Source organism: Lutjanus erythropterus, chromosome 1 (genome assembly GCF_056507025.1).
Source record: "Lutjanus erythropterus isolate fLutEry1 chromosome 1, fLutEry1.hap2, whole genome shotgun sequence".
Taxonomy (NCBI): domain Eukaryota; kingdom Metazoa; phylum Chordata; class Actinopteri; order Lutjaniformes; family Lutjanidae; genus Lutjanus; species Lutjanus erythropterus.
The window spans coordinates 9,646,975-9,670,977 of NC_139317.1; the positions used below are offsets into that span (position 1 = coordinate 9,646,975).

Sequence of the window (24,003 nt, forward strand, 5' to 3'; positions counted from 1 at the left end):
TGCAAGTGTTGCATTTTGCTCCTGAAGATTTCCTTTAAATGACAAAGATTGGGTTGGGAAATATGGATTAAATCCTTTATTATGGTTTGAGTTGGGACCCATCTGATCCAATATCTGTATCCTGACAATAATCACTCATCGTATATCGACCTGATGTTACAGATTCAAATTCCAGTCTATTTTATGACAGCCATCTGGGGTTTACACACTAACACACACATATGAACTGCTCTTCATATGTGTGTGTGTGTGTGTGTGTGAGGATCAGCGAGTTTCAGATGTGGAGAGGCAGAAAGGTGAAAGACAGATGGATGTACAGAGAGGGGCAGACATGCTTCTTGGAGGCTGCAGTCATACTTATGGCACCTGTCTGGTTGTCTGGAAGTGTCGCAGAGGAATCATGGGGGCTGAGTGCATATTTTCAAGATATCTATCCGTATCTTCAGACATCCAAATTCAGCTATCAGCTTCACATACTACATGCTACTAATCCTGTATGGATAAAAAAAAAAAAAACATCAGTGCATCTCTAATTTAAATTTTACGCAATATCTATATATACTTACAGCGTCAGAACATTCACGAGTTATGCAATGATGTAATTATGACAAAAAGTAAATGGACTATCTTTGCTGTGTGAGGAAATGAAACCATTAAACCTTGATGTCTTTGTTCATCATCATTTCCATGCACAGACACTGTGAATAAACAAGGCTACACAGATGCTGTTAAAATTAAATTATCTAACTTTTCAATTCATTGCTGGTTATATTTATGAAAGAGACATAAAAAAAAATACGTGGGGAACAATAATAGGTCTATAATTTGATTTCTGTGTAGGAGATTGGACTCAAGTGGGTAAATGCACATCTTCTAAGGGCTTGTTTGATATAAAGTCTGGTTATCTCAGGATTACAAATGGAAAAAGAAAGCTAAAATAATAGTACACATAGTCATAACAGAACTTAACATACATGGTAATTCTAAAACAATTAATTTACATAATAAACATCTAGATATTTGTACTCAGGTAAATATGGTCTGAAAAATCTAGTTAGAAGTCTGGAAATTTGAATGTAGGAAGAGTATAGAATTTTCAAATAGAGAATGTGTAGGAACCTTGAATAACCAGACAGGGATGTTGGTTTCTGTCTCATAAGGTAAATTAAATATCTGACAAATCAAGGTACTTCATCACATTGACATAAAATAAGTATATATATGTATAAAAAAAAACAACCAGAGATATTAAGGAATAGCTTCTTCAGTATAATCAGACAAATTAATCATCTCACAGTATGTGTTGTAATGTCACACAACTCTAAAATATTTTATATTGTTCATCAGTAATCATATTGATATTGGAAATATGATTGATATTAGTATTTCCCAAATATGCATATGCACACACAAAGTAAATTTTAAATTGGCTTAATTCATGTCTGAGTGCATTTTAGTAGAGTCAAGGGACGAATCTGGCAAAATGTGAAGTCACTTCATCAATTTGATGAGTTAAAACTAATTGCCAGAATGTTCAAAATGTGATTCATAATTTTACAGAATAACCTTTAGATGGATGAGGCATTTGTCCACAGATTGTTCATATGATTTAATTTTCTTTCACTGCTTGTGAAGAACAGGCGCAGGGGGAAACAACTGATCACCTGCTTATCATTTTAGCATTTCTCAGGTTGAGCAGCTGTTAAGGAAATAAATGCACAACAGAGCGTAAACAATAAAGAGCAGGATTGTGATTGGCTGATAACGGGTAATTAATCAAAAAGTCGAGCTGTGGCCAACTGACCTTAGAGATAAAAATCTTATTGCCTGTTGACACATTGGTTGAGATCCGTCACAGTTTCAAGGATGGGAAATGAAAGGTCGTCTGGGAACTTCAGCTGGTGTGAACTCACCGCTCAGCTCTCCAGATGACTGTGAAATATTTCTTAATTTGCAACTCGTGAGAAAAAAAACATATGCTCTGTGTCAGTAACACATTTTCAGCCATTTTGTGCTGCTGTCAAAGTTTGTCGCACACAGTCCACCTTCACACACTCTGCAGGGCAGCTTTATACTGTTTTTCTCATGTCCGTTCTCACATCCTCTGCACCTCCCATAGCACCACAGAGATGGAGCACGAGGTGGCCTGCCTGGACATCACACCTCTGGGGGAGGGTGGCGGTGAGTCACCGCTCTGCGCCGTGGGACTCTGGACCGACATCTCAGCCCGTGTGCTCAAACTGCCCTGCTTCACAGCCCTGCACAAGGAAATGCTGGGTGGAGGTGAGAGAAAAGAGAGGCAGGGAGCACTGACGGGAGAAAAGGAAAGCTGTTAGAGGCTTGTGGAGAAGAGATAGTTAGACACAGATAAATGAAGTTCATTTCAAAATAGCCCAATTGTACATACAGTGGGCTGCACAGACTCACAAAAGCTGTGATTCCTAACCCAGGATATCTCAGACAGCAAGAAAATACATCCCAAAAAATATCACAGTAAGGCGAAAAACCCCCAGACTGAGTACACACCTGGAGAGGGATTTGTTAGCTTATTTGGGTGTAGAATTAAATCCTCACTCAAACTTGAGAAACTATACGTGGTTTAAAAGCATCTCTATCTTTGAAAATAATTTTAATCTCAGTGTCACTGTGACTATGGTTGTTTATTTGATAATGCAGGTGTAAAAATAACCAAATAGTACAAATAATTAAGTAGTAACCCTGTAACCCTGGTCATGTGCAGGTTAACAGTGAAATGTGTCAGACGAGAAGAACAGGTCAGCTCAGCAGGCAGAGCACTGAGTAAAGATAAAATGAGATTAAAAGAAAAAGATTTAAATAAAACTTGAATTGGGTAATAAAATGCAGCGCTGTAGTGGTATTAACATAATACTAATACTGACATTATATACAATACTCCACACATTAGATATATATATATATATATATAAATACAAAGAGGATTGTGCAGATGTAATAGAGTGTACAGGTACTGCATTTTGTGTGTAGGTCTTTTGCATATGGGTGGACACAACGCAATATAAATATGACAAGATAGGAGCAAGAATGACAGCAAACTGAGTATCACACATTAGGTACGTGCAAGGTAAAATAAAACAACAAACAACACTTGATACCGTATAGAGAATCTTTTAAAGAAGAATTTGAAAATGTACATGACAGTTGTCAGGACATAAAACCAATGATCTGTTGGTGTTTACAAAACAAAACTTATTAGCCATTTAAATCAAAGTTGTACGTTTGTTTTTTACTATCACTTACTTAATTTAGATTTTTTGAACCCAGAGGAAATCCAAAGAGTTGCCTTTTAAAATATGTAAAGATCATGACCATGACTGAACAAAAGGTTTAAAAACACAAGCCATTTTATTTTGGATATGTCATTTTTGCATTTATGCACAAAAAGGGGAGTGTTTGTTAAGAATGCTGTTGGGTAATCGACCAACATTAATATCCAGAAAATGAAATTTGCAGTGCTCAACCCTTACATTCATGGGAAAAATACAGGTTAAAGAAAAAAGAAGTAAAAATGATCATTCACATTGTTGAATCAAAAGTTGTAAATACAAATAAAATGGTCATTAAATGGGCTAAAATGAGTTTTGAAAATCAATTCCACCTTCCTGTGACCCAGCAGTGGCAGAAGCAGTTGCAGTGAAGGAAAAAAAAAATTTAATAGAGGTCCCCTCTCCTCAGATGTCTGAAGGCGAGGAAAAAGCTAATTGCTACAAATAAACAGCATTGGGACTATAATAATAGAAGAGCGTGACAGCTGTAATACAACTTTAGTAAATCGAGTAATAAAGGAATAGTAAACATTTCGTGTTCTTGCTGAGAATTAGAGGAGAATATAAATACCCTTTTTTGTTTGATTTTGTTACCTTTGGAGCAGAACTATTCATTTAAAGTGGAAACAGACAACCTTTCACTTTTTAGCTTTTTCAAGGAAATGAGAGAGAAGAAAGGAGCATGTTCACTGAAGAGGTAAATTAAAAGCTATTGTAATGATGTGCATTGCATAGTAAATAACATAGTTTGAATAATGTTAACAGGGTGCTTCGCACAAACAAGCAACGGCAGCAGGGGTTTGGCGTCTGCGTGGAGGGGGGTGTTAGCCGAACACATCAAGAGAAACAATGTGAATTTGTTCATTAATTTAGTCTGTACTAGATAATGGATTATCCTGGGAAAAAATGTGCCTGGTGGCAGACAGGTTTGCACGGTGAAAGTGAGGCTCACAGGGAATCGACCTAAACGCAGATGATGGTGTCATTATTCTATAGCCATGACACTGTGCAATCAACAATTACCTAATAATGATAAGTTAAAGCAAAAAGTCTATTTCCACTTTAAGAAGTCTTATAAATAAGTCCAAAGAATGGGACTGTAATAGTGTAGTAGTTCCTAAAATGGATTGCATCTCAGGTTTCATTAATGGATGTAAATGGAATTTCCCATTAAGTACCTCATCTTTTAGTACTTGAACATTAACTATGCTGCCAACCCAAATGCATTTAGTGCTCCATTTAGACACTTTGAAAAGTATTTAAACTTGTGTTAAAATATGCAAGAGAAGACTTGACTACTTTTTTTTTGGTTAAACTTATCAAAAAGTCAGCAGTCACTGGAGACAAAGTTTCATAACATGGAGAACCAGCACAGGAAGGACTCTTACTTTCCAATTAGAATTCTTCACCCATGAATAATATTTCCAGACTCTTTCCCAAAGTGTCACACTTTATTTTCCAAGAGTGTTTGACTGACAGCTGCTCGATGCTCAGTAACTCTGCAAACTCTGCTCTCTTGCTCACTCCTCTAACAAGGACAGTGTGACTGCAGACTGTTATAAACAGGAAACCTTTCAGTTAAAAGCTAATGTGCTGTTGGTGTAATTGTTGATATTTTTAGCTCTGTCTTGGGAATTTTAACACTCCCGACACTGCACAGGTTCACTTAAAGGTTTACTTCTGTATTTTGCAACCTTGACCTTATTTTTCTCATGTCTTTGTGTGTAAGTGACTAATGTGGATGACGGTTTTTGAAATTGGTCCAGTTTTGAGTGACACTGATGCAGCTGTCACATCATGTGCTTGTTTTTGCCCCTAACAGGCTTAGATTTTTATCAGAAGTATCTGACAGCATTATGGAAAGGATCCCTACAGATACAGACCTTTTTGTTAAAGGGTAAGATCCTTAACCAGAAACAGCCATTTCACCGCTCTCGCCAAAGCCACCAGGCTCCATTTACAGAAACGGTAATTTTGTCACCGTAAAAAACATACTGCGTTCAAACTCGACAGAGACGCAATGAAACTCAACAAAACCATTTTTATTCATCTTTTTACTGTTCACCAACTGGTTGAAAAAATCCTCACTGAGAAGGATGTGAAAATATTCTGGCTCGTCATGCTGTTTCTACCCACTGCTTATCTGATGTCGACCTCCCTCTCATTCCTCTCCCAATATTTTGACACCTAGCTCTGTGAATTAAGGGTTTATTTCAACCAGACCAGACTTGGTTATTGCTGGAACAGTGGAAAGACGAACCAAGATGGTTTTGGTGAGTTTTATTTTGTTTCTGCCAAGTTGAAGTGCGGTGGCTTTGGCGAGAGTGATGAATCGTCTGTTTCTTGTTTTAATAAAAAGGATCTTACTCTTAAAAAAAAGTCTGTCTCCTTTCCATCAAGTTGCCAGACACTTAGAATAACAATCTGTGCCTTTCAGTGGCAAAAACAAGCACTTTTATTGGATATACTTTGACGGTGCACAATTTCCTTCAGGGATTACTTTTGCAGCCACTTTCACAGCCGACAGCTGCAGCGGTCTCAGTCAATACTGGACCAATTTATTGTTGTCCCCATTAGTCTCGTAGACACAAAAACATGGGGAAATGGGGTCCAGGCTGAAGTTCAGGAGTTTTTAACTGGTTATGAAACAGTCTCAGTTTATCACTGATGCCTTTATATCACTGAGATAACTTAACAAGACCATTTCAAGACTAGATGGGCTTTTTCTGTGTAGCTATTCTGAGTGGCTGCACTGGGTTGGACTCTCATTGAAGTCAGATGAAACGAGCTAGTGTTTACATATTCCCAGGCAAAGTTGCAGTGAGTCGTACATAAAAAAGAGGAAGGAGGAGGAATTTTTTTTTATTGTTTTATTTTTGATGTTACATTCTGTGGTTATTACGGTGGAAACACTTCCACTTTTGTCCACAGGGGATTTCAAAATGTGTTAGTTTTGTTAATCTGAAAAATGAATTATATTTTATGACATTTTCTGTGTGTATTTTAATAGCAATGTATAAATAGTACCCAGCTCTGTGTCTGTGTCTTAACATTTTGGCCTGCTCATTTAAAATAATTGATGTATGTTACCATGGAAACGTGCAGCCTTTCAAGTTAGTACATTTTGCTGACTTTTTTTTTAATGCTGCCACTTTGTGGAGAGTCAGCCAGCAAGCATTTAATCAGAGCCAATGTTGTCTTCACATAATTGGCCTGCAGTCAGAGAAAACGAGTTTTGGGAAACGGAAAAGACAGAAGACTTTATATTTACCCTGAAGCGTTTTGTTTTTTTTCCGAAAGTTAGCAGCCAGTCTGGCCGATAACCCGTATTGATTTTTCTGACAAAGACTTTTTTTTTGCAGACATTTATCATTTTGGTGTTCATCCATGAACCTGTGACTCCAGAGTACTGGAAAAAATAAATAATTTTACCGTGTGTGTCCTCAGAGATCATCCCTCGCTCAATCCTAATGACCACCTTTGAAGGCAGCTACTACCTGCTGTGTGCCCTGGGAGACGGAGCGCTCTTCTACTTTGGTCTGGACCTGCAGACTGGTAGGTCCTTCACACCACCTTCATTTCACTTCTCAGCCTGATATGAGCCACAGGCAGCTGTCTGAAAAAATATTTTCATTTTTAGAATATTTTTTCATGGAGAATTGTGTAACTGCCGGCACTATACTTGGATCTATTGGCGGGGAAGCTTTGCAGCCTGAAGAAACTAATGCTTTGAGTCTGATTGAAAACCTGCTGTTTGACTACAAAAAGAAACTTCAATGATGTAATCAAACGCTGTGATTTCATAGAATACCTGAGTTCATCAGAAGAACTTACTGAGTGGAGTCAGAAGTACCAGGGATAATTATTACTGAAAAAAATACACAGTTTTGATTCAAACAGATCCTCACACCTGTTTTAATCAATGTTTCATATTAAACATGCTTATTGTGAAGGCTGCCAATTCACTAAGATAGTGGTAAAGCATTGATTTATTTAAAGTTTTTCTTTTTTATGTATGTAAACATGCTATGTGCCTCCAGTTTCGACCAACAGAAAATTCCTCAACTATTTAAACATCAGACAAACAGGGTTTATGAAGATGCAGTTTCATGCAGGCAGCCAATCTGGAGCCCCTGCGGTGCATTATTTGGCAGCAGAAACAAGTTGTGAACACTTGAACATTTACGTATAATCACCTTTTAAGGTTATACGCTGATTCCGAACCTGTCAGCAAACCATAGACTGTTCCATAGGTTTCTGAAGAGCCATTGTGAAGCTCACGGTGTGGTGACCATCTTAGCAGTGCCTGACACTGCCGGTTTTTTGGTTAGCTGGGAGTTAGGCGAAGAGTGGAGCTGAGGCAGGCAGAAAAAAGTGGCTCCCTATTGACTAGCCACTTGTGAGGGCATCCATCTGTCACTTAAAGCGGCCCCACTCTTAATTATGCATAACTTTAAGTCCTTAATATAATTTAAACAGGTGAGCTATATAAAATTCACCTTCTGTACAGTTGCTATGAACATGGATATTAGGTATAGAATAAGGCTTGGACGATGCACTAATCACCTGATTTGAAACTACTTGGATGCCGATTCGATGTATTATGATTCATAAAGTATTTTGATTCACTGAGACCAAGGGAAAAAGTTGAATCATGCACTTCTAGAGACCATGCATCACAGGGCATATTTCCAAAAACAATGTACATCACATTAGAGTTTTTACTTTAGGACTATCATTTGATTTGAATCTTGATGCTAATTTCCGTTAGAATTCCCATTTTGTGACAGCATTGAGCTAATGATTGAGGATTGACTTGGTTTTGGAGCCAGCCTCAAGTGGCCATTAGAGGAACTGCATTTTTGGCTTCATTTACCAGCTCTGGAAGCAAACAGCTGCTAATCAAACACCCAGCAGCTACGGAACAACATTATCATTTGTTTTGAGTCGTGTTTGTGACCCCCGGCGAACATAAATCCAGTTTTCGCTCTTTTTTTAGCTCTGCGTTTTTTTGTTCTGGCTGTAACTGTGTCTGTCTGCTGTTAAACAGGTAAGTGTACAGTGAGCTTTTTATTGCTTTTTCTCCGAAAACAACTACCCGCTGGGTCTGAAAACCATGAAAAATGCCATGACAGCGGTGATAGTGAACCAATGACCTCAGTTTCTTTCTGAATGCAGCATCTTGAAATCCTCACCATATCTTTCAGTATCTTTCTATCTAACAGGTCAAAGAAATTTGACCTGTTAGATGGAAAGAGTACTATAGCAGTTTAGCATTGTTTCCTAAAATGTAGTTATTTAGTATTTCTGGTCAAAATCGAAGCAGCAGAGGCTGATAAATCCTGACTTTTCATCTGTAGTGACACATTCAAGCTCTAAAATCAATTGATCCTTCACTATGTTTAATATAGCTCAATAATGCTTTTTATTCGACGCTCCCTGCCTGCTGAATGCTCCAGTCCACTCCACACCCATCTCCAAGCTCAGGACGGGGTGATGTCACTTGAATGACCATGATGTCATTTTGAGTAATAAAGGAAGTCGATTAAGAGCCACATAAAACATTACACAAATGTTCTGTCGTACTCCCTGTTAAGAGCAAATTTACTTTGACATGTAAAAGCTGTGTAATAGCTCTTTAATTACTACATTATTGAATGGCTGTCTTGTCTAATTAAAACTGACTTTAAGGTCTCTCTTTTGACTTTTAAATAGATGCGTGGATGGGAAACATCTTGTTTATCCAGCCTTAATGGAGTCACTCCCAGCAGTATTTGTGAATTTCTTTGAATACGATTTTCTATTACTTGTATATTTGACGGAAGAAACAGGAAATTAGTGGAATTAAAAATCTCCCATTAACCATCGTGACAGTTAACCTCATTAACATTTTTAAATTAAGAGAAAATAAGCAACCTGTGCTATGGTATGAAGTTTAGTTCAGCACATAATTGCAGTACTTTTTTCTTGATTAATTGTTTCGTCTATAAAATGGTCAGAAAGGTTCATCACAATTCCCTAATGCACAAAGTGACGTCTTCAGATTGTATATTTAATCCAACCAACAGTCCAAAAGCCAAGGAAAATCAATTTACTATCCCATAATGCAGAAAGCAGCAAATTCTCACATTTGAGAAGCTGGAACCCAACATTCTTGGGCAAAAACAAAAAAAACACATTTGGAGGTGGAGAACGTGCCGCCTTGAGTGCCGGGGGAACTCTGCTCTGCAGCATGACGGGGCGATTGTTGGTAAACAACGTCACCAGCATACGTAGGTACTGATGCCTGCGTCGTTACCACAGCAACCCATGCAGATAGGTTGCTGATGTCTGGACACACATATCTGATTTGATCCTTTGCAAATAACAGTGCCGACAGTTTGTTTTAAGATCTGATTTGAGACCCAAATCTGATTTGCCTGCAGGCTGAACAAAACCTAATCCTTTCAGCCAGTCAAAGCTGAAAGCCGCACAAACTGCAGACAGCGATCAGAGACCTGGATTTTATAATCGTGTGCACAGGGATATGGATATAATCAAGTTATTGTAAACATCTTGTTCTGAGTTTAATCAAAAACAGGATAATACTCACAAGAAGAATATTAATCTGCATGTACAACATGCGAGGGTGTCAAAAGCCAATGCTGGTGCAAAATATACATACTTCTACTAAAACTATTAGTTGTACGCAAATTAAATGAAAAGCTTGAATAAATGCACAAAGAAAGGTAATGAAGGTGCTTCTACACAGGCCTCAAGAGCACATCAAACATTCAGGTTTGAGGAGCATTTGTAGACGGATATTCAGCACACAGGGACAAACTTTATTGGCTAAAGGCACTTAGCAAGTGGCTCTTTTGACCCAGACAGTGATTAGTACACCCACCTCTCAAACCGAAGTTGAACATGCTTGTGTTTCAATCTTGTTGTCTCTCCTCCAGGCGCCCTGAGCGAACGTAAGAAAGTCACCCTCGGCACGCAGCCCACAGTGCTGAGAACTTTCAGATCCCTGTCCACGTCCAACGTTTTCGCCTGCTCCGACCGACCCACTGTCATCTACTCCTCCAACCACAAGCTGGTCTTCTCCAACGTCAACCTCAAGGAGGTCAATTATATGTGCCCACTCAACTCTGAGGGCTATCCTGACAGGTCAGCAGCACAAGTTTCACTTCTCATGGATTTTATCAGTCTGCAGCTCCATCTCTTGCTCGTCTCGTTGTTACATAAATGTCTTCCTCTGTGCTTTGAAGAGTTCATAAATACGCGAGCTTCACTTTCTTTTGTTTTTGATCATCGAGCCGACACAGCTGGCTCAGATGTGTTCTCTGCAGAAGTGCATATAATCAAACATTGTTTTGATTTATAGGAAGTGGGTGCATTTCTTCTTTTTTGTTTCCCCCTTACTAATGCTGCATCTTGATTTCTTTTACAGTCTGGCTCTGGCTAACAACAGCACTCTGACCATCGGTACCATCGACGAGATTCAGAAACTCCACATTCGCACTGTTCCCCTCTATGAGTCTCCCAGGTCAGTACCCTTGTCAAACAGTGAGTTAGAATCATAGATCGTTATAGTAAATGGTGGACAGAGCGTTCAGGTCTGAAAAGTGAAAGTGTAGAATTGCCTTAAACTTACATTCTTTGTAATGTGTGGAGTCTTATTGCAAAATGACCCTTCTTCTCATTTGATTTATGACCTCCGTAAACAGTTTTTTAATGAGTTTATGGTCTCAGTCACTAGTTTCAAGTCTTCTTCCATAAAACAAGATGTTCATTTTGTAAATTATTACTGCATTTAGACTTAAATAGACAATGCAGCTGGCTATGCTTTGTATGGGTCTTTCCAAAATTACAAGCAGTTGATCCGACTTCTGAATGCTGTTGTTTTTGTCCTGGAATTTAGCTGTTACATGTTAACAATACCCTACGGTAACTAGCTAAAAATTTCTGGCAATTATTAGGCAACATAATGAAATACACAGCCAGAATGTAACATACATGTCAACAGTTGTATCTTAAAACCATTTATTTATGTAATAAATAATTTGAAAAATATACCAAAAAGTTAAAAAGTTAGAGGAAAAGAACCATGATGATGGCGACCCCCCTGGAATCTTCCAAACAGTAGTCCACAAACCAGTGGGTGACATCACAGTTGGTTTACACTTGTTCCCGTGTCAAACATCGAGTTAGAATTGACCTTTAAATAAACACTTCAGGCCCCTCATCTGTACAAATATTCTGTATTTTTTTCATGTTTGCAGTGTTGCTGCCTGTTTGCTCTGATTCAAGCGACTTTCCTCTGTTTGTTTTGTTTTATACATCAGCTGTCTTTTTGTGCTCAAATGTTTAAGTGACAGCCATTTCTCAGTCTTGGTAAATAAGTTATTAAAAGATTGACTGTTGTGTTATCCAGTCAGAAAACAGAGAACAGTCTCCCAGGGCTCCTTCTTTTGTTCAGCTTACCCCTTTTTGCTGTTTTCATGTTTGCCAGCGTCTTCCCTTGGCTTCTTTTCATCCCTCTCATCTCTCTCTCTCTGTTAACACCCCACCAGGCGAATCTGCTACCAGGAGGTTTCCCAGTGTTTCGGGGTTTTGTCCAGCAGGGTTGAGATTCAGGATGTGAGCGGCACCACATCTGCCGTTCGGCCCAGTGCGAGCACTCAGGTACTGTAGCTCCGTGTTGTTTTTGGATAATAAACACCCGAGGGCTTGTTTGTTTTGCACTCTTATCTAACCAGGCATACTGACTAAGAACATTATTTATAACATTAACTGGGAGCTTGTCAGGACAACAAACGTCTTGTCCTGTTAGTCACATAGCAGGTGTACTGGAACCAGACTTTCTAAACCAGGATTTACATTGTTAATTCTGTTTTGCTCAGTTTGATCCTTTACTTTTATGGTCAAAGAATTTTAATCTTGACATAATTAAAGATGTTAACGGCATCTTTACTTGATAATTGCCCCCAGAAATATTAATCATTTACAGAAGTTATTTACAATGAGACTACCCTTATAAATTATTTAGAAATACTTTATATTAGGCTATTCATTAGTTTGTAAACAATTTATAGATCATTCATGAACTGTTACAGCACATTGGCCAAATAATGAGCCCACATTTATCTGTACTGTTAAGCTTCAGCTCTCAAAGGGCCTCATGCAAGAATGTTTTTACCATTATTACCATTATTATCTTTCTCCTATGTTTGTTCTTACACACAAAGCAGTAAGAGTGGAAAAAAAGAAAATCCCATGTGGAATTCATGAAACATGCGCTGACTACCAAGTCTGTTCTTATCCACTTGAGTATGTTGATGAATCGTGCTTGATCTTAAACTGAATGCCAGGAAATTTGCAGTTAGCATATAGGAACGCCTCAATAAATCCATTTATGGGCAGCAGACTTAGGTGGTGTGTGCAAACCACAAAGCAGCAAGCCACTGGTGTTTGACAGGTAATGTTAAACTTAGAAAAAAAATGATAAAAAGAAGGAAAGAAAGAAAAAGGAAAAGAAATACCACCTAAGGGCAAAAACCTTTTAACAGCCATTATTGGTAATGTTCTCTGTTGTGGTTGCAGCAGAGGCAGCCAGGTAGTGTGCTCCCTCCCATAACCCCAACCCTGCTGGCCAGCGGGCCACTAAGTTCAAGATTCTGTATATTACATGTTATTTGGACATTTATTGAATGGATTTTTACCTGTTGAGGAAGAGTAATGGATGTGAAATGGCATCTTGATGCGGACATGAGTACAGTTGATTTACCTGGATCTGCTGATTAGTATGTAAACTAAACTGGAGAACTTTGTGAAGCGCATGATGTGTCTGCGGTGTCTGTGTTTGTGTCTATTTGGAAGTAAGCCAGCCCTAATACTGATTTAACAGTGGACTGGGATATGTCAGACCTGCTGTATCACCAGTCTCTCTGTAAAATGTCCCAGTAAATCGAGAACCAGGAAAGCGATAGTGGCAAGTACCTGCAGATGAGACGGATTAAATAATTTTGTCTCTGATCTAAGTTGAGGCTTGAGAATGTGTAACCCAGATTATTTATTAATTGTTTAGTTTTCATTCATTAACACCCAGCATTGCATTTACTTTATTCTGTATTCTAATTCTATAGTTTTATAAATATTATTAATAAACAGTAATTGTTCCAGCAAAAGGGCTACACACGGCACACAGCTTTTAAATATTCTGTCTTGGAAACCTCATTATCTTTAAGTGTAAACATAAAATTATTCAATGAATAAATAGTTGTATAATATTTTTCTTAAAGCCCACTGCTTACTTACTATGTCTCTCTGCTTCAGCAGCATTTATCCCTGTCAGCTTCGTCAGATATTTGTTAAGAAGTTACCAGCATTTAATCTCTGTCAGCATATTTTAATAGTCAAAAAGGTTCATTTGGCATATCAAAATAAGACTGTCAGGTTGCCAGATTCAGTCACCAAGGCTTTGGTGATGTTGTTGACTTTGACATTTTCAACAGGCGCCGTTTTATACTTGACAGTAGGACAGTTACTTTATTACCTATTTATTACTTATTTATATGTTTTATCATATTTATAAATGGGCTCCCTTATGCTAGTTATAAATGTTAGAAACTAATTAGTGAGATTAATTAGAAATAAGCAGCCACTGGATCTTGCCAAATAGTGAGCCCACATCGATGTATGAATAACTGTTACAGTTTGTTGCTGTTTATTAATGATTTATAAAGTGTTTAAAGCCTAATTCTAAACATTGATAAATCATTTATAAGAGTAGTCTTATTGTGAAGTGGAACCAAATAGGGTAATTATATTAAAAATTCTAATGTATTTTCTCATTTTTTAGTTTCACTGCTTCTCCAGAGACATTTAAGCTTTAAGAGGGTGCAGTGAATGAATACAGCAGACCATTTTTAAAATGCTGTACCTCCTCAAGCTAAATTTATCCATTGCAAGGGGTTCGTATCAAGTTCAAATGACATTAAATATAATTGTTTTTTGTTTGATTTGTTGTCAGAGAATGCTGACGATGAGGCCTCAGCTGCCAAGACAGAATAGTAGGACCAACATTTGAAAGAGATTTGTACTTGGAGAGCTAATCAAAAAGCCCCTTCAGCCAGATTTACAGTGACAGCATGTGTTGTGTCCGCTCAGCTTGCCTCTATAGCTTCCCCAAGGGGACAGGTGTGTACTTTTATTTGTGTTTGTATTTATTGCTGCAGTATAAGACTCTGTGGAGACAAAGCAGAGCCCGAGCCTCTCACACGTGATGACCAGAAAGATGTTTACCTGATTTTAAATGCCTCACATCTGCTGCTACAGATGGCGCCGACTGTGCTGTTGAGCTCACGCAGAAATACTGATTTGAATTACTTACACCTTTTATTAGGTTTCTTTTTGTCTGTACCTCTGCTCCTGTCCTGTCTAATAAATCTCCATCCTTCCAGGCCCTCTCCAGCAGCGTGAGTTCCAGCAAGCTCTTCCCCAGCAGCACTTCTCCCCACGAGACCTCCTTCGGTGAAGAGGTGGAGGTTCACAGTCTGCTAGTTGTGGATCAGCACACCTTTGAAGGTGAGACAGCCGGATGTACATTTCCATTTGATCTCACAGAGCCCGGGCTTTCACATGGAGCTTCTGATGCTAAAATGTTGTGCTCAGCACAGAGAATAAGCAGGTCAATGCAGAAAACTGTTTCCACAGCCTGGTCCCAAGGCTCATTTATCAAACTATAATGTGCTTGTTTCTGATCTTAAATGGGTGCACTCTCATTTTACCAATCGGGCTTCTGCATTGTCATCATCCTTAATTTAATCTCATGTACTAGTTGAATATTTGTGAGTTAGTGTAGGTTATTCTTTTTGTACTTGGTGCTCCATAAAATATGTTTTTGTTATCATTACTCAATTGCTAAAACTCACACAGGCTCTTTATAGAGTAACTGAATAATTGAACACGTTTGGCGTCATGCAGATCATTTCCATGGTGAAGCCCACTGAACGTGGCAGCTTTTTGCTCTGGTCTATTTTGCAATGCAGATTTCGCTGTGCCAAGCCTTCCTTTTAAAATCCAACAGTTACCATACCTGCATAAATTATGGTATGTTATATGTTAATTATATGTAAATGAGGGACTGTTTCAGCACGTTTTTGCCCACAGCTGACTGCAGTTTATCAGTGTGCGATCAGCTAATGGCTTGTTTAGATGGTGTGAGATATTCATCAATCAGACCTGAAGACATTCTTATGCAGTAGCTTAGTGTCTAGTACGGACTCTATAGATGCTTGTTGTTCAGTGAACACTGAGTTCACTGATGCATTACAGCACAGTCTTTAAGGAGACATGCAGGTTTCATATACATACTGTAATCATTTATTCAGTTACTGCTACACCAGTGAAAGCTGCAGTTATCTCTAATAAGGTTTGTCTAAGAGCTCTCCTCTCAGTCACACACCACAGTATAGTGCACATCAGCTGTGTCAAATGTGTTTTAATGAATAGAGTTGTCACAACACAGAATTTATTTCAGTTTTTTAAGATTATTTTTCAGATTTGTATCGTTAATTGACAGTACAGTTTTAGATAGGAAAGGAATGGGGGAGAGAGAGAGAGAGAGGAGAGGAAGGCAAGTGACAAAGGACCACAGGAATTGAACCAATGGCTGCTGCAGAGGACTGACCCCAGTACATGGGCTGCATGCTCTATCAGCTGAGCTACCAGGGCACCAGACAACATCAGAATGTTAAACTTTGATGCAATACTTATCAAAACTATATGTAATACTGCTTTCAGTGCCACAGCAAGAAGAGAAAGAAGGATAATCCTTTTTTCTCTTGTTCTTTTTAAATTAACAATCCACACACAGCACTGGTACAAAAAGTCACTGAACTCCAGGCCTAAAATTTCATCATTTTAGGGGCGAGGCTACTTGCCGTTTCGGTTGTCAACTTTTTGAGGGCAGAAAAGCCATCAAATAAAACAGTGAGTTTTATCAGATATAATGAAGTCCACAGATATAATGAATTTATCTTAACAGTTAAGGATGATTTTGAAGGTATAGGTAAAGTACAACTATATGATATTATAGTAGAGTATACAGTCAGATTAATTCTTTGCATTTAACCAATCTTAGTATTACAGGCAGTGGGCAGCCGCTGTGCAGCGCCCAGGGACCAACTCCACTTCTAAGGCAGCACCTTGATCCGGGGTACTAACTGGAGAATTGACCTTGCACACATGTTTTTGATGGTGGTGGAAACCAGCAATAGAGAGCAGCCTCTCTGTTAGTTCCAAAGAAACACATTGCTGTCCAACACGCAGAGCAGGCGCAGGGTTTTAGAGGTGAAACATACTGATCAGAGAGTTATTTTCTTCACCGCAGCATTGGATGAAATTGCTCTGCCACTTTCGTTTGTCTTAATGTTGGTGGGGTAAAAAGTTTTCACAATACACTTCACCTTTGTCTTGCAAACAAATTTATGTAGACACTTAATCAGAACATAATTACGACTGCTGCCTTTTGAGATGAAGAGCTTCTCTCCCTGTCAATTTTTGATATTTATGAGTTTATTCAGAATTGTCCACGTCCACATCGCGATGGCTCTAGTAGTAGAGAGAAGTATTTCCCCCACCCCTAATGCAACTCCTATCTAGCTGTTTGTCACTGTACAGAGACTCCAGTCTGTAGTGTAAACCGCAGAATTGTATCATTAGGCTTCATGATTAGAGTCTCTATGTCGCGTTGACACTTCCTTTCTTGTGTTCGCCTGAGCACTTTCTCTCTTGCTCGCTCTCTCTCTGCTGTGTGTCATCAATCTTAAATAGCCTGGTGGTTTTTCAGTGGTTCATATCAGGCTTCAAATCTAACCCACCACTGGTTATGTGCTCAGTGTTTCACTTGATGTTGTCCAATCAGGATCTCAACAAAAGACACTAGTGACCACAAACTGTTTTGACAGGAAAGGAGAAAAGGGAAAATGACAAAATTGGCTGGTGGGGACAGGGCATCAATACCACTGTGGCTGCAGGGCACAAATCTTTTTTAGGGGCCTAAGGCCAGACAGATTCCTGCCCTGCTGAGCATTGTCTTTTTTGTTAGGCTTCAGACCAAAATTTCAGTGAGGAGAATAAAGACTAGACTGAACTGACGTCTTGAATGAGCACTTAGGTCATTTTTTTTTATTAGCTTTTGTTCTTTTGATACTATAATTTACGGGTGTTGTCTTGTTTTATTTTTTATTCATAGAGTTTAAAGTTATAGACCACATAATAAACATTTCTGTAAATGTGCCAGATTAGCCATCATGGCTGTTTTTCAGCTGTAGTCTGTGGGCAGTTGCAGTGAAAGTGACATAAAATACATCAAATAAAAACATTTTAGACCAGTGGTATTGAAAATGTATCAATACTTTCGACAGCCTTATTATAGAACATGTGATCCACCGCTGTGCCTTTCACCATATAACCCATTTTTATCAGTTATCTCCACATACACCGCCTGGGTTAAGAGTGCCTGGGATAAAAATGAAAGTTGTCTTCTCTGGACAGGTGCAATAAAACGAACGGGAGAGTAGAGAGAGACTATCTGTGCAGTGTCTACCAAGCTCTGATCGAAAGTGTATTAACCTTCAACAGTGCATCCTGGTTTGGTCACTTTTCTGCGAGGAGCAAAGCCAACTTCTGTGGGGTGGTCAAGCAGGGAACTAAAATCACAGACTGCACACAGAGCCAGCTCCCAGAACATCAGGCAAGAGCAGTAAATCGAAGTAAACAGACAGGCTGATAAAATCCTGGATGACACATCCCACCCCCTTCATACCTTTTTTGAGATGGTGCTGTCGGGGCAGAGGTTCAGAGTTCCCTGAGCTGAGCCAGCATACAACAATCTATATTTAGTATCTAATTTTAAACTGCCACTGGTCAGCTGTCTAACCCAACTTTTACCTCCTACTCCTGTTAGTGCGCAGCATTTTGCTTTTTAGTACATGCAATGTCTTTTTATGTGCATTTAATATTTTTAGATGTACCATATTGTATCTCTCTGTGTGCTGTGCAGCAGTGAAAGACAAATTTCCATTATTGCCTGCATTAATAGGCAGTAAAGTTCTGAATATTGTGTCCATGTAACATGAATTTGATATATAATTTCAGTTTATTGCATAATTTTCACAGTCTGACCTGTTTGATCTGGGAATGTGAAAACAGTCACTAAAAAGACATCACAAAAACAGTCAGACACTCACACTGCACACAGCATATGATATTCTGAGAAACAAAACAAAGACATATAATCAAATTATTACCCAAACTGCTCATTTTAAATGTCGCTCACAGTTTAAAAGCAGAGTTACTGGTTCAACTTTGACATGACCACTCTTGCCAGAGTTGTGTATGTGCACAGTTTTCTTGTGCAATGAGGGATGGTAATGGACAAGGCAGTAATTTCACAGAGGTCACGAAGGCCATGGCCACCGTGCCCCCTCAGTTTGGCCTTATGCTCCTCAAAAAATGACATGCTCTTCATCCGCAGTGGCCTTTCTGCCCTGCTTGTACTGCCCTGGCTGACTTCACTGTTCTCTTCTCTGCCACTTTCTTGTCAATATGGTGTCTTTTGTTGAGATTCCGAAACTTATTGAGCACCAGCGAGTGAAATGCTGCACACATAACCGGTGGTGGCTTTGATTTCAAGCCTGGAATGAAATGCTGGAAACGGGGCTAATGATGATGATAGTTTGGCATAAATCCAACACCAGCCAGCCAGGAGACAAGAGTTGAGAGGTGTGTCTCCTGCTCCTGCTTTGATTATGCATCAGCCCACATCCTCCTCATCAAGATCCTCAGTACCAGTTCAACTGTTAGTTGAGATTTTGCAGCTGAAGCAGTACGACAGGTTGACTGGCTATTTGACTATCTCTCGTTAAAACATGTTAAAATTTTCATAAAGTCACTGTTCATGAAGTGACCAATCACAGCGTATGTAGGGTACGACATTTAAAAAAAGGTTGACATACTAGGGTCATCATCCTGACCCTTGCTAGGCCAATGCTGAGATAAAGTTGACTTTTTAGGACTGCACTATCTCATGAAATTTTATTTATATAGCACTTTTCAAGCTTAAGTACAAAGTGCTTTCCATCTTAAAAGATTCATAGAACAAGAATTAAAAAAAGAAAATATGGACCCACAAAATCCCACCCCCTTAAATACAGAATCAGGAGCATAACATATCACATAAAAAAGACATTTAAAAGAGCATTTAGAGCAGATGAAAGTGCAAAATACTTGAAAGCAAAACATTATTAAATCATTAAAACAATAAACCAGTGAAATATGAGTAATTGTAGACCATCTTATAGAAGTGAGTTTCGCATGAAAACTGCAGTGTAGTCTGCTGATCTCACACTGAGGGGAAGGCTGTTCCAGAGCCGAGGGGCCGTCACTGAAAACGCACGGTCACCCTTAGTTTTAAGTCTGCTCTGAGGAACAGCCAAAAGGTTTTGATCGGCTGATCTCAAGGGTCTGGCTGAAGTGCACAGAGTTAAAATCTCCTTAATGTAATCTGGAGCGACGCCATGGATTGCCTTGTACTTAATTAATAAAATGTAAAATGTATTCTAAAGTTAACAGGCAGCCAGTGCAGGGATGCTAAAATTGGGGTGATGTGACAGGACTTCATAGATTTTGTCAATAATCTGGCTGCTGAGTTCTGGATGAGACCCAGTGTGAGTTTAAGCAGGTAAAAACAGAGTTACAGTAGTCCAGGCGTGGAAATATAAAAGCTTGTGTGACTTTTTCTGTGTCAATAAAACTGAGCGTGTGTGTAATCTTTGAGATGTTTCTTAACTGAATAAAAAGAAGACTGGGTGATTTTCCTGGCGTGCTGTTTAAAGGATAGTTGACTGTCAAATGTTACTCCGAGGTTCTTTGCTATGGATTTTATATTGTTGGTGAGTGAACCGAGAGTGGACTGTATCTGTGATGTTCTGTACCAAAGATCAAAACCTCTTTTTTATTGCTGTTGAATTGTAGGAAATAAATTGCGGCCCAGTCCTTGACACCGGATTGACAGTAATGCAGTATGGTGAGATTGTGCAATTCATGTGGTTTAAATGAAAGGCATAGCTGTGTATTATAGGCGTAACAGTGAAAGGAGATGTTGTGTCACCGAATGGTCTGTCCAAGGGTTAAAATGTAGAGTGAGAATAAAACTGATCCTGGAATGGATCCTTGGGGTAGTCCACAAGTGATGTCAGCTGTTGTTGACTTAAAATAGAGGAGAACCAGTTCAGTACAACACCAGTGATTCCTGCCCGTGTACTCAGTCTCTCTGTAGTGTTAAAAACTTATCAAAAATGCTGTTGTTCCTCTGACTGTCGAAGAGTTGTGTTAAGACCACTTTTCCAATATCTTTGAGATAAAAGGAAGTTTAGAGATTGGCCTTAAGTTTTTTTTAGGTCAATCGGATCCAAAGTGGGCCCTTTAAGAAGCGGCTGAACGCATGCTACCTTAGAGAGATGTGGCACACATCCAGAAGAAAGGGAACTGTTGATGATATTGAGCAAATGAGAGTTAATGCCCTCTAATCAGAGTTCGGTGGCCCACCTCCACCAGCCCTCGCTCCTGACTCGGACTCTGTGAAACAGTGCTAGTTTTCACATATATGCTGACCAAGATTCATCATTTACAGAAGTTTGCATGAGTCTTTAGTAACCTTCTACTTAGTATTTTTCAATTTTGGTGCTTTTGACAGCTGTAGAAGCTCCACTTAACTACATTTATTCTCTTGACGATGAGAAATGGCAGCACTACGGCTATGCACCGACACTCCATCACAGACACACACACACACACACACAGCTGAGAGAGCAGCTTGTCTGAGCTGCTAGCGTTATCTCTTCTAAGTATAATACAGGCATAAGAAAGAAACTTTTTCAAAAAGGACCACAAATGTGCTTCTTGTGACGGTCTAAGCTCCAGTGGACTCCAGTGGAGTTTCTGCATGGACACAAAGAATATGACAGTAGCTCTGACTGCTAGCTGTTTACTGCTAAACTGAGCGCTGTGACCTCCTGTGTCACACACTACCTAACCATGTGGCCACGCCCCCTACAGTGATTGTCCTTGGCACCTCCACCCCTCCCCCCTTGTCAGCCCTACTGTCAACTTTTAAGCATTTTTCAAAATTATACTAACCCTTGAGTCAGATTCAATGTTTCTAGGCAAAATCTTAGATGAGGTTTAGATGAGCTCATCTGCTGTCTTCTTTTAAACTCCATCTGTGCATTTGACCGCTCATGTTTGCTTTGTTTCATGTTTGTCCTACTGGTTTTTGATTTTTGATACAACGATGTTGGCACCTTTCCTTAAAGGAAGTCCAGAATCACCCTTTAAAACCGAATACTGAAGGACAATCGTGGAAAAAAAAGCAAACAAATGTAGAAAACCTATTACCAGAGAGATGTATTGTGCTGCTCTCATACTCTGTTTATGTGTGTATTGTGTCTCTATCAGTTCTCCATGCCCATCAGTTCCTCCCCAGTGAGTACGCCCTCAGCATGGTGTCATGTCGTCTGGGAAAAGACCCATCAGTGTACTTTATCGTCGGCACCGCCATGGTGTACCCAGAGGAGGCTGAGCCCAAGCAGGGACGCATCATTGTCTTCCACTACACTGATGGTCAGTATCTAGACTTCTCTTTAGCTCGCTGTTTTCAGCAAACAAACAAACTCAAGTGCACTTTCTTGTCTTGTTCCTAAAACCTTATCCTGTTTGTCTTCTCATGCAGCTCGTTCTGCTTTACTCTCTTTATCCTTCACCCGGTTTCATTTTCTCCTCCCCGCCCTCCGTCCTGTTTTCTCACTCACGGACACTTTGTCCCGCTGTGCTCCTGTTTCCCTCCTCACTTAATCATTTTCTTATCACTTCTTATCAGACTTTCCTCCTCTCACTGCTACCTATCCACCCTCATTTTCTTTCATACCCCGTCCCTCTCAAGGTGCATTGGTTGCCTTTCATTTATCCTCCTTTAACTTTTCATTCTACCTTTGTCCTTTTCCTAAATGCCTCTCCTACTCTTTTTTTACCTTTTCCCTCATCTCACGCACAGTTGCGCTATCCTCTGCCTCACTAAGACCTTGTAGGTCTTCATTTAGGTTGACATTGAGCTCACAACACTCTGACTTTTAACAGAACAGACATACTGACAGACATTGTGCTCTGTCCTGCAGGTAAGCTGCAAACTGTGGCTGAGAAGGAGGTGAAAGGAGCTGTCTATTCTATGGTGGAGTTCAATGGCAAACTGCTGGCCAGCATCAATAGCACAGTAAGTAGTCTTTATGCAGACTCTAGCCGTCTGCACCAAGACATTCAAAGCACTTGACTTTTCTCAACTGCAGTTATGTTCATGCACAGTGTTTTCAAAGACTTAAAGAAAAATTCATCTTGAAGAGTTCAATTTGCTTCATGGTACACTTTGAAAATGTTGTCAGATTATGTTTTTTCCTTCACACCAGCCTTCAAAAACCCTTGAGACTTGTTAGTACAATTAAAATCTTTAGGCTCAGCCCTTGAGAAGGTGCTGATCAAGTGCCTCTTTCAAGTGCACTTCGATAGCAGTTGCTTATTCACTTCCCACATCATAATTTACCGTCTGATCCAGGAATTAAATCCAGCATCTCTCAATACTGCTCCTGTTTTCCACCCATATGTCAAGAGAACCGTCAGTCGGAGGTCGATACAAATAACTGGCCACACTCAACGGTCGCTAAAGCTCGATTTCTCTATTGGGAGGCTATCACTCAATTCGTTTTTGACTCTTAAATGAAGACACAGTATACACACACAAGCTGAAAACAGCCATTTGATGCACATATTGTAGTGTTTGTAGCAAATGCTAATTTGCAACATCTGTCCCTGGAAAGACTTTTATGAAAACAAAATATGAAAAAACTAAGTACAGCAAGAAATACTAAAGCACACATTTAAAGACATCACGTTTAAAAACTAGATAGACATGAGTACATGTTTGTTGCTGAATTAATCAGAATTTCAGAGTAGTGAAGTCTGCAGCAGGTTTCAACGATCCAAGACTTCATAGAAAAAGCTGTCTGAGCAAAAGATGTTTTACAAAGTGGAACTTTACAGTTGCCCCTTGAATCTTCTCTGAAGTTTATCATATTTAATCAACCTCATACTGTTTTTAAATCAGGTTTTAGTTTAATAAAAGTCTCAGCATTTTAGTCTTATCTCACGGAAAACGTAAGTATTTTTAGTCTAGTTTTAGTAAATAAAAACTGTTTACATTTTAGTATTTTGTCATCAGATTATGTTGAATATTTCTGTCAGTCTAAACCATACAAATACTTTTTTGTCATATTAGTCAGATTTATTTCATGTTGTCTCCTCTTTTTTTGACAATGAAAATAAAAATGGATTTTGCTTAAGTTTTTAATTTTACAACAATATTTTAGTCACATCTTTTTTGTCAACAATATTGCATATTGATGTAATCACAGTTAATGTTTCATGACTTAGTCGTAGAAAAAAGGTCGTTGAACATACACTTCATTTCACACATTTCGTTAGACCACCTTTAGCTTTAATTATGACACGCATTCGCCAGGCACTAGGCATGATGGGAGCATCACTGCATCTGCCTCTCTTCTTACCCTGATGCCCCCATCACTCTGGAACAGGGTAAATCTGG

The 24,003-nt window shown here is 39.1% G+C and overlaps 1 protein-coding gene across 1 annotated transcript in view; it reads left to right on the plus strand.

Moving 5' to 3' along the window:
* Positions 1–24,003, plus strand: part of ddb1 (damage-specific DNA binding protein 1) — a 76,745-nt gene that overhangs the window by 35,024 nt on the left and 17,718 nt on the right. The window contains exons 14-21 of the mRNA XM_084737538.1: positions 2,120–2,283; positions 6,753–6,860; positions 10,247–10,454; positions 10,738–10,833; positions 11,861–11,972; positions 14,750–14,873; positions 21,810–21,974; positions 22,526–22,620. Of these exons, the coding sequence (XP_084593664.1) occupies positions 2,120–2,283; positions 6,753–6,860; positions 10,247–10,454; positions 10,738–10,833; positions 11,861–11,972; positions 14,750–14,873; positions 21,810–21,974; positions 22,526–22,620 (1,072 nt within the window). The remainder of the gene's footprint in view (positions 1–2,119; positions 2,284–6,752; positions 6,861–10,246; positions 10,455–10,737; positions 10,834–11,860; positions 11,973–14,749; positions 14,874–21,809; positions 21,975–22,525; positions 22,621–24,003) is intronic.